The sequence below is a fragment of the Ipomoea nil genome, unplaced genomic scaffold (genome assembly GCF_001879475.1).
Source record: "Ipomoea nil cultivar Tokyo-kokei standard unplaced genomic scaffold, Asagao_1.1 scaffold0482, whole genome shotgun sequence".
NCBI lineage: Eukaryota > Viridiplantae > Streptophyta > Magnoliopsida > Solanales > Convolvulaceae > Ipomoea > Ipomoea nil.
In genome coordinates, this window is record NW_017616910.1 from 4015001 (window position 1) to 4026422 (window position 11422).

Here is an 11422-nt window from a genome sequence, read left to right on the forward strand (position 1 = left end):
TAGCTGCTTTCACGGTTAGTAAACGGTGGGTTCAATAGAGGACGAAATTGGGTCAAATTTGGAAATTTAAGGACTTAATTGGTTGAAATCAATACTTGAGGACCAATTTGTGAATTTAGCTACAGTCGAGGCACCATTTTGGGTATTTACTCTTTAGCAAATTAAGTCCTCAACTATTCAATCATTACTCAAGAAGATCCTCATCAACTATTCAATTCTTACTCAATAAAGTCATCAACTATTCAACTCTTACTCAATAAGGTCCTCAACGAAGGATTAATTTGTGAATTATTGAGTAAGAGTTGAATAGTTGAGAACTTAATTGATAAAATTAATAGTCGAGGACTAATTTGTGAATTATGGCATAATCGAGGATTTTTTTAAAAAATACTGTGGCATTTTCGTAAATAATTGAACAACGAAATGCAAGTAAGATGTATTACAAGTGCAAGCAGTAGTTTCATATAGTGCACCTAAGTGCAAGTAAAATGTATTACAAGTGCAAGTAAAATGTATTACAAGTGCCAGTAAAATTTACACTTAGCATCAATACTAAGTGCACCTAACGTTATAATTAGTTGCACCTAGGTACACGAATGTTAACAAGGTAAATTACTTGCACTTGTCAGTAAAAATAGGTGCACTTGTAAGTGATTTTACTTGCACTTAGAACACATTTACTTGGACCAAATTAAAGTTTGAGTTATTTACAAAAATGCCACCGCGTCATTTTTTTAAAAATTACATCTGATTCGTATCTGAACACGTGGACGACTGTGAGTGGTTCTTATTTCTCATCCCTTAGATCTAGACACGTGGACAACGTTGAATGGTTCTCACTTCTCTACTAGGTGAGCAGTTCGCACCTGAACGCGATCCTATGTATGTATGTATGTATGCAGGGGCGGACCCAATGCGGGGGCAGTTGCCCCCACTGCCCCACCCCACCCCTTTATATATATGTTGAAAACATTAGTAGTTTGAGTAGCTTAGTTGGTTGAATTTTAAATTTTATTATATAAAAGGCTTATGTCATGGGTTCAAATCTCATTAGCAACACTTTTAATTATCTTTTCTCTTTCATTTCTTCACAAGATAAATTAAATATTTTTAATCTACATTTTATGAATCATTTAATTAACAAATTAAATGCTCTTTTAGTCTAGTTTTATAAATCATTTAATTAATGTTGTATACAAGTTTATAATATACTTTATTGTATTCAAATTAATTTAGAAAAATCGATGTAACTAAAAGAAATTAAAATTTAAAAGTATTTATGAATATATTGTCTTTCAAATTATTTTATCTAATTGATTATGTTTCATATTTTCTCATAAATATATTGTATTTTATAATGTATTTTGTATTTTAACCTTATTATAGTTGTTTGATATTTTGTCATTGACATTTCTAACGTCATTTAATATTCGTCACCACTCAGATGATTTTCTGAATCCGTCTAAGTATGTATATATGTATGTAAGTATTTGTGTGTAATGAAACTTCTTATTTTTTGATGATTTTCTTATTATATTATTATGTCTTGATTATATAAGTATCCGTCTAAGATGATTTTCTTATTGTATGATCTTCTTATTGTATGTAAGTATCCGTCTAAGATGATTTTCTTATTATATTATTATGTCTTGATTCCTAACTGTGGTCACGGGAAATTGATTAGACTTGAACTTCGATTAGTTGTCTAAAAAATACTCCGTAACATTTTGTAGGTCTGTATATAAAATTTATGAGCACACATTGAGTCTCTCGGTTACACTTAGCCAAATACTTAAGACTTTTATTTTGGCATATCAAGCTATGGCATCTGATAATTAATCGACTAGATTTGAATTTTGACCAATTATCTTAAAAAATAATACTCTGTATATAAAATTTATAAGCTAAGCACACATCGAACCTCTTGGTTACGGTTACGGTTCGCCAAATACTTGAGACTTTTTTTTTTTTTTTTTTTTTTTGGTATGTAATATAACTGTACGTTTCTGAAATCATTTTTTCACTAAGAGTCGTATTCAGACGACGGTGCTGATCTAATAGTCATCCATCTTGCAGCTGGTAGCAACAATGATGATGTATGAAATTGAATGTATTAATTACCGGATGCCTAATCCATATAATATGTATTAATGTATATATTTATGGTATCTAGCTAGCCGCCAACGGTTTGTGGTTGAATAAAAGTACGCACAGTACTTTCTCTTCAACTCAAAATCAACCAACATATATAAGATAAATTGTAAAATATGTCAAAATCTTAATCATGCATCAACTCGATAAAATCTGCATTATAGACTAACATCGTTAAATTCGATGATACACATATAATATTCGATAGTTCATGATATAGGATAATACTACTGTATCAAATCATTTTATGATACAAGAACACCGTGTTCTCTCACGTTTCAATTCAAAATAAAAAACAAAAAATACCAAGTTCTCATATGCCAAACCGCTTAATTAATAGTAAGAAACGATCACGTATTCGTCGTCAGAACTTTACTTATCAAATAGATAAAGTTTTCAACGAAGGACTAGCATTATTACAGTGGATGAAACAAATAAATGAAGGAGTTAGAAGTTTGTTAAGAATCAAATTTGGGAAGCCATTTGGAGTGTGAAACAGATACAAGTATTTGTTGCCACTCGAACAAAATTAAAGTTGTGAAAAAGGGGGAGGGATTTGGAGATGATAAGGAAATGAATACAGATGGCCTTCGATCCATAGGATGTGGGAACTTTTTTTTTTTTTTTTTTTTTTAATATGCCGACTAAATTAAAGCTTTCTGTTAATCCAACGTCAATTGCATCCTTTTCTTCTCTTTTGCACTGTATTTATGCTATAATACTTCCGCCCTTTAATTTGCTTCCTGGATTTCCGCTGCGTTCATATGACAAACGGACATTATTATTATCTTTTTTTTTTTTTTTTTTTTTTTTCATTTGTATTCATTATATTAATCATTCTATCTGTAGTTCTGCACCAATGTTAATATTAATTACCCTTGGAAAAAAAAAAAAAAAACCAACCTGCACGGACTTTGCTCACCGATTCACTAGACAGTACTTAGGTTCGAACCTCAGTAGCCACAACGTAGGGATTATGCTCAAAGTGGATAAATTCATTGTGCGCACCTGCATTTGACCCTGTCTGCTAAGCATATATCCTCCCCTCTGTCAGACCTTTGGGTTGGGATTTTTTAAAATTTAAGCTAAGTAACTATATATTTGAATTAATGGAAGGTTGGGAGTTTTTAAAATTTAAGCTAAGTAACTATATATTTGAATTAATGGAAAGAAAATGATTCACTATTAGGTAAATTAATATGTATACACTCATGTTTATATAATGTAGTAGTATAAAATTACAATATCCTTTGATTTACATGAAAGTCTCCCACCGATATCTGAATATGCATTTTGGATGAAACTTGCATCATAACTTTAGTTGGCAAGGAAATACAAAGAGGTAAATCGGTTAAGTGACCCACAGATAACTGACTCAGACCAAGAAAGTAATAAGTATCTCTCGCATACAAGAAGTCGAACTTGAAACATTGTGGTTACTAACTAATTATCTAACCAATTAAGCTAGAATTGCGCCAAAATTACTATATTATTGCCCCATTGAGATTCAGATGTACAGTTAATTTAAAAGGTCTAGGTAATTTGTTCACTTAAAAAGTTTAGTTTAAAATAATGAATTTTAATTAGAGTTAAATTTAAGGGAAATTTTTTCTAAGTTATACAGTAATTGTAGAATTCGCCCCTAAGTGTTGGTCATATTTACTTTTCGTCCCTAAGTTATTATTAACGTTGCACTTTTTATTCTTTCGTTCTTACTTTTCGTCCCTAAGTTATACTAAAATTATAAATTTCGTTCTTAATATTTTATAAGTAAAGTAACGAAAAGTGCAACATTAATGATAACTTAGAGACAAAAAGTGAGTATAATCAACACTTAGAGATGAATTTTACAATTACATTATAACTTAGGGACGAAAATTGCACTTTTTCCTAAATTTAATTAATCGTTATTTGAAATTCAATAAAAGGTTTTTGTTTTTACCCTTTCCTTTTGGATTCTAGCGATGAAGAACGAAGAAGACATGGGATACAAGGGGTCTTCGATCCACCGTGAATTCTTTCTTTGTTTTCGGATTTTTGGCGTTCAAATATTTTTTATTTTGGTTTCTCCCAATACATTATTTTTTAGGGATAAAGTACAAATAAGTCACTGAACTATTTGAGAAATAGCAATTAAGTCATCGAACTCAAATAATACTCAAATAAGCCATTGAGCTCGAGGAAAAAGAGCAATTAACATTTTTAACATGTTAACTCTAGATTTTTACTGACTGAATTGCCAAATATTTATTTTATTTACATTTTTTTTAATTATAATCCACCTACATAGTAATATATTTTAAAGTAATTACAATCAAAATAGTTTTGTCTTGTCTACATCTAATTTATTTATTTATTATTATTTTTCAATAGAAAATTCAGTGAAAAAATAATAATAAATAAATAAATCAATCAAATCTCGACAAGATAAAACTATTTTGATTATAATTATTTTGAAATATGTTACTATGTAAGAGGATTATAATAAAAGAAATGTAAACAAAATAAACATTTGGCAATCCAGTCAACAAAAACCTAAAGTTAACCTGTTAAAAATGTTAATTGTTTTTTTTTTTTTCCGAGTTCAATGGCTTATTTGGGGGTTATTTGAGTTCGATGGCTTAATTGCTATTTCCCAAATAAAAAGTACATTATTTTAAAGTATATCATTTGAGTACTGAAAGTACATTATTTTGTACAATATCAAATATTGTACATTCAGTACACAAATAATGCATTTTTAGTATATTAAAAATATAATGTAACTTGTATTTATGGAAAAGACATTATTTAAGTACTGAAAATACATTATTTGAGTACTGAAAGTAATTATTTTATATACTATATATCAAATAATGTAAATTCAATATACAAATAATGTACTTTTAGTATATTAAAAATGTACGGATGTACGCAGTAACTTATATTTATGGTCTATACAGCTATGTGGACTTAGCTTTGGTCCGCAAAAAAGTTGCTGCCTAACAATCCTTATATATGGACCAAGGCCCACACTTCATTGTGGACCTTGGTTCATGTGTATGTGTTTTGTGTTATTGACTTTTTGTTTTACTGACTTTTTGTGTCTTGCATTATGAAATTCTGTACCTTAAGAGTAGAAATTCTGTGTATCTGAAACAAATTAGTAACTGTGTCTTATGTTACGAATTTATCTATCTTGTGTTATGAAATTCAGTGTCTATGAACACAAATTATGTATATAAATTAAATTTGAAAAATAAGTAAATATATAACATGTATATGCAACATTTTGTGTTATGAAATTCTATACCTTACGAGAATGAATTATGTACCTCGTCGTATAAATCAAGGGTCTATATGTTTTGCGTTGTTTTGTGTTATGAAAATTTGTACCATACGAGTATGAATTATGCACATCGTCGTTTCAATTTAGAATCCATAATGCTATGTTGACTATGTTCAATGATATAAATTCCAGGTCTAAATCCATAAGGGCCTCTATAATGGTTCTCTCTTTATCTCCCCATTTTGTGTGTCCAACTCTTTCACATCACTCAATAATTTCATATCCTATTTTCTCTCCCATCCTTCTCCCATTTTTTACCCAATTGTTATGTCATGGACTCGGTGGACCCAGGTCCAAAACGACACAGCTTTGCACATCTGAAATAACGGTGCCGTTAGTGGCACCGTTTTCTCAGCCAATGATATATATATATATATATATATATATATATATATATATATATATATATATATATATATATATATATATATATATATATATATATATATATATATATATATATATATTTGTGCATATAGTGTTCAAAAATTATACATATAAATTCAAAAATTGTGTTATACTGTTGATATAATTGTGAATATAGAGTTCTACATTTGTGAATATTGAGTTCTGTAATTTTGTATATTGAAATTTAAAATTGTGAATATTCAGTTATTAAATTGTAAAAAGGAAATTTCAATTTTGGTCATATGACTATAGGGGTCTTGTTAATTTCAGTCCCTGACTTTTAAAAGTGTCAATTTAGTACCTTAACTATGCAATTTTTGTCAATTTTAGTCACTCCGGTCAAATTGCCGGCCAAATTTCGCTGGAAAATTTTAATAGTTAAAATAATGAGGGTATTTTGATCGTTTTACGCCTATTTTCTTCTTTTTCGACGAGTCCATTTCTTTCTCTCCCGTTTTTGGCATTCTTTCCCCCTCTAAACCCTATCTTTAATATCATCAAGCATCCTTTCCCCATCATCTTAGTTTATTGCATTCACCGGAAACGGGAGAGGAATGGATGAACTCGCTTGGGAAGAAGAAAAGAGACGTGAAATTATCAAAATACCCTCATTATTTTAACAATTTAAATATTCCGACGAAATTTGACTGGCAATTTGGCTAGAGTGACCAAAATTGACAAAAATTGCATAGTTAAGGTACTAAATTGACACTTTTAAAAGTCAAGGACTGAAATTAACAAGACCCCTATAGTCATATGACTAAAATTGAAATTTTCTCAAATTGTGACTATAGAATTCAAAAACTGGGAATGTAGAGGAACAAATTCTGAAGACAAACGGCAAAGAAGGAAGCAATATTTAAAAAAAAAAAATAAAATTTAGCCGGCGTCGTTTTGAAGCAAAATGACGCCAAGATGGACCCGGATCCACATCATAATTTGCCTTTTCTACCCATTTTGTGCCCCTACTCCTTCACACTCTTAATACATCTTTTATTATTTTATTCATTTTCTATAATTATTAATTTCAACTTTATAATTATAATTTCTAATTTTAAATATAAATATAATTTAATAAATTAAAAATAAAATATATTTAAATTTTATAAAATTTAAGTTTTAAATTTAATTCAAGCAATTTATATTTTAAAAAAAGAGTTAATTACCGATTTAGTCCCTCAACTATTACAATTTCACCAATTTGGTCATCAACTACAAAAATTCCTCAATTTAGTCCCTAACTATGCATTTATAACCTGAAATGGTCCTAAAGTCAAACTATCATTTAAAGCGTTAAAATTGAGGACAGATTTGTAATTTAGGCTCTACCGAATAATTTAAATTGAGGAGATAGTTCCGACCGGCCGCCGAGTTTTCACCTGCATCCATCTCGCCACACCCGCCGGCATCCCCCACATACACTACCTTATCCATCAGATGGCCGTTTTCGAGCGTCTCACCCACCTCTTCTTCGCCACCGAAGTCACTCTCTCCACCACCCTCTTCCCTGCCGCTAATCCCATCCCGTCATTCGCCTCTTTCACCGTCTTCGTCCTAGAAGTCTCCCCCAATCCCTTCCTGCTCGCCCCTGAAAACCCTCATTTCACTCCTATCAACAAAATCGTTACTCTCGACCTCAAAACCGACGACCCGGGTGCCGAAACCTTCCAGTACCAAGCCCTAACCGGCACCACCGTTGCCGGGTACACCCTATTTTCCCCTAACTACTCCTCGTTTCTGGCAAAACCCGGGTTCTACATCAAGGATATATTCATCCGGGAGGCTTACCAGAGGAAGGGATTCGGGTGGATGTTGTTGTTAGCCGTGGCGGCGAAGATGGGGTACGGGAGAGTTGAATGGGCCGGGTGAGAATACTATTGAAAAACTGGGTTCCTCTCAGAGCGTTCGTCAACGGTAGGTGACCGTCCAACGGTACCCCGTCGGAAATCTCCCACGTGAACACGTCGAGGAAGGACCGGTAATTGTACTGCTCCACCTGCATGTCGAGCTTCTTCATCCACCCCAGATTGAGGAAGAGCTTTGTGAAGTCTTCTCCCACTTTATTCCATATTTATTTTTGGACGCTGTAGCCTAATTTCTCGTTATTGTGTTTCTGCCACAGGGAGTCGATGTACCAGAGGTCGTAGGTGGGGATGAACTGGACCTTTGAGAAGAAGACGTAGCCGGGCTTTTGGGCGGCGTCGCCGACCAGAGAAATGAGGAGGCGACGGGTCTCCTCGTCGGCCTGCCGGAAGTTCTGGGCGGAGAGGTGTTGCTCTAAGACGTCCTAGGAGATGGCGGTTTGGGGAGTGAAATTACAAATCTGTCCTCAGTTTTATTGCATTTAAAACGATAGTTTGACTCTAAGACCATTTCTGGTATTAAAAAAAAACATTATCGGGACTAAATTGAGAAATTTTGGTAGTCGAGGATCAAATTGGTGAAATTCTCATAGTTGAGGCACTAAATCGGTAATTAACTCTTAGAAAAAAAAAAAAAAATCTCAACGGCAAAAATAGCCGTTGAGTGAAAGAAATGAAATAAATTTCATTTCAGCCTCAACGACAAAATAACCGTTGAGGCTAATTTTAATTTCTATTTTTTTTAATAATTAAATGGAACATTAATGGTGGGAGATAGACTGTCCCCCACCATTTGCGAGTGTTGCGTAGTGCATGGAATCACGTGTCACACATCATTTTCTTTTTTTTTTTCTTGAAAAACAAGTTCCTCTCTTCGGGGAAAAATTGCGTCATTTGCATATTGACCGTTCTCAACTGTCAATATGACGTTATTCAACAGTCATATTGACAGTTGAGGATAAACAATATATATTCCTTAAAAAAAACACTAATAATGGTTCACCAAAGTGGCACCTGCTAGCACACACTAGTGAGTGCCTGCACGTACCACTCGCCTAGGAAATTTAATATCCGGTGATTAAATCTCCTTCAGCCAACCCTTCTTACATCTTTATTCCCATATTGGAGATGTCAAAAGACAATTTTGAGAACATGTGTTTAATAAATTTATGATCAATGATATTTTAACAGTTGATTTATAGTTATATAGTCTTTGTTTCTACTTCCAATAATAAGCACACTGTTATAAATATTATTTGTGGACATTATGTATAGTTTGTATAACGAATGTAACGGTAGTATTTATATATGTCATTATTGCTTTCCGTTATGATGATAGTGTATTGATCAAGGAATGCTGATGAATGAAATCTGATTATCCTATATTCTATTGTCTTCTTTCGCTCTATCATCCAATATTATCTATTTTGCATAAGTTCATCGGTTAGGAGCTAAAGGCCATCGGGCATAATCTGACACAACACGTTATCAGCAGTACAAGTCATCATACATGGGACAAATAAAAACATATATAGTTTTTCATTATATAAAATACTCTGATCCACATGAACTCTAAAAGAGTGATAAAATATTTGTCCAGAAGATTTGCTCCAGTGACAAGTTAGCAAATGTATACCTACAAAATATCCATAAGATTGATATGCGTAGGTAAAGAAAATTATTATATTTAGCGGGAGCAACAAAATATAAACTATAAATAATTTTATTGGTCCAGATGATCATGAAAAAATATGATAAATTCTAATGGCAATCCTGAAGATTGTACCATATCCCTTTTCTACAAGCTTTTGAAACAATGATTTTACTTTAAACAATGTAAAATTTGAAGATTGTTATCTTCAGGGGGAGACGAGAAGTACATTCACTCAAGTCAATCCTATAGATTGGACAATTCTGTATATTGGACAATCCTGTAGATTGTGTCTTAAAAGGACTGATAGATTACTTTTTGCCGCGTATACATTCACTCGATTCAATCTTGTAGATTGGTCAATCCTGTAGATTGGGTTTTAAAAGGAGTAATAATTATACTTTTTGCAGCATATACATACCATGTATTCTTTTCCTTGCTAGGTTTCTCCCAATGAGTTTTGCTAGTGTGGTTTTTAACGAGGTACGAGTATGATATATTAATGGGGTAAGTTGTCTACAAATACTTAACTATTCAAACCCAAAAATCTTGTAGATTATGCCTTGAAGGCGAATACTTAAATAGTCAAACCCCAAAATCCTGAAGATTATGCCTCGAAGGCAAGCACTTAAATAGACAAACCCCAAAATCCTGAAGATTATGCCTTGAAGGCTTATGGCTGTACTCGTTTTCCCTTAACTAAGTTTTCCCCACGAGATTTTCTTAAGTTCAGGTTTTTAACGAGGCAATTAGTACTGATAGATAACCCAAATCAGGCAGCCGGTCAAGTGTATAAGGCAAGGCAGTCAGATTCAGGCGGGGATCGATACTTAGCAAATGGGGATGCCATCCATAGTTCCCGTCCACCATATGAGTCGCCTGGAGATTACATGAGCCATCCTCAGCAGCCAACCGTCCACAAGAATGGGCATTTACTCCGACGAGGATCGACCGGCTTGAGTAGATTGATTAGGCTCAGTAGCCGGCGTGTCCTCGATTGGGTTCATATATGAGACACGGTTGGGCGACCAGCCTTGGTAGTCGGCGTGTCCCTTACCAAATACCTTTCCAGGTTTCAGACGGGCGACCAGGTTCTGCGGGTGGTGTGTCCTCGGCAAGGTACCACTTAGGAACTCAATCGGGTGACCAGGCTCCGCGGTTGGGGTGTCCTCGGCCGAGTACTACGGCCCCTTTACGCATCTCCTTGGCAATCAGGGTGTCCCCAACTGGGTGCTTGCCCAGAGGCGGTTATAAGCAGATTTTACGGAGATCTCTTCATTTATTTAAGCAGCTTCCTTTATTGGCTTAGATAGTTGTGGTAGTTAATAGGTTGGATTCCTTAATTGAATTGGCTCTGCGTCAGCCCTACTTCCCTTATAGAATTTGCTCTACGTCAGTCCTACTTTCCTTGCAAGAATCTTGTACCCTAGAATAAATATCCCCCCGGGAGCATCATGTAAAGGGGGGGGGGGGGGGGGATGTAACACCCCGTGATACGGCCTCTAACCAAGGAGTAATTATTTAATCGATTCCGTTAATAGTAATTAGAAAGGATTTAATTGGGTTAGGATTCCCTTTAATTAATCGATGTAGCCCACCATGGATCATGGACCCTTATTCTTAAAACCAAATCCTTAATCCTATAATGAATAAGATAAGTGGATCCTTACTATTCAGACCCTAGTTAGGACTCCTAAATATATACATAGAGACTTAGGAAGCATTTAGAAACCCTACCATAGTTAATTCTACCACACGAGATATTCCTAGAAAGAAACCTACAAAGGAATCACCCTGCCATCAAACGTAGGAGAACTCACAGGAAGAAGATCTTAGAGAAAGAACCTTAGTAGCCAAGGATATTGATTAAGGCTAAGAGGTAACCCATGTCTCGACAAAATCTATTTTCCTTGCTATATCTTATTCATTGGCTCCTTTGATATATGATCCTGTGCTTGAGTCTTGATAGAGCTTTGCCTAAGATTTATATTGTGCTTATATGATAATCTTGATGTTTATGTG

The 11422-nt window shown here is 33.8% G+C and overlaps 1 protein-coding gene across 1 annotated transcript in view; it reads left to right on the top strand.

Moving 5' to 3' along the window:
- Positions 1-8527, top strand: part of LOC109173549 (probable acetyltransferase NATA1-like) — a 21651-nt gene extending 13124 nt beyond the window's left edge. The window contains exons 2-3 of the mRNA XM_019322788.1: positions 7238-7748; positions 8493-8527. Coding sequence (XP_019178333.1) covers positions 7238-7748; positions 8493-8527 — 546 coding nt within the window. The remainder of the gene's footprint in view (positions 1-7237; positions 7749-8492) is intronic.
- The last annotated feature ends 2895 nt before the right edge of the window (positions 8528-11422 follow it).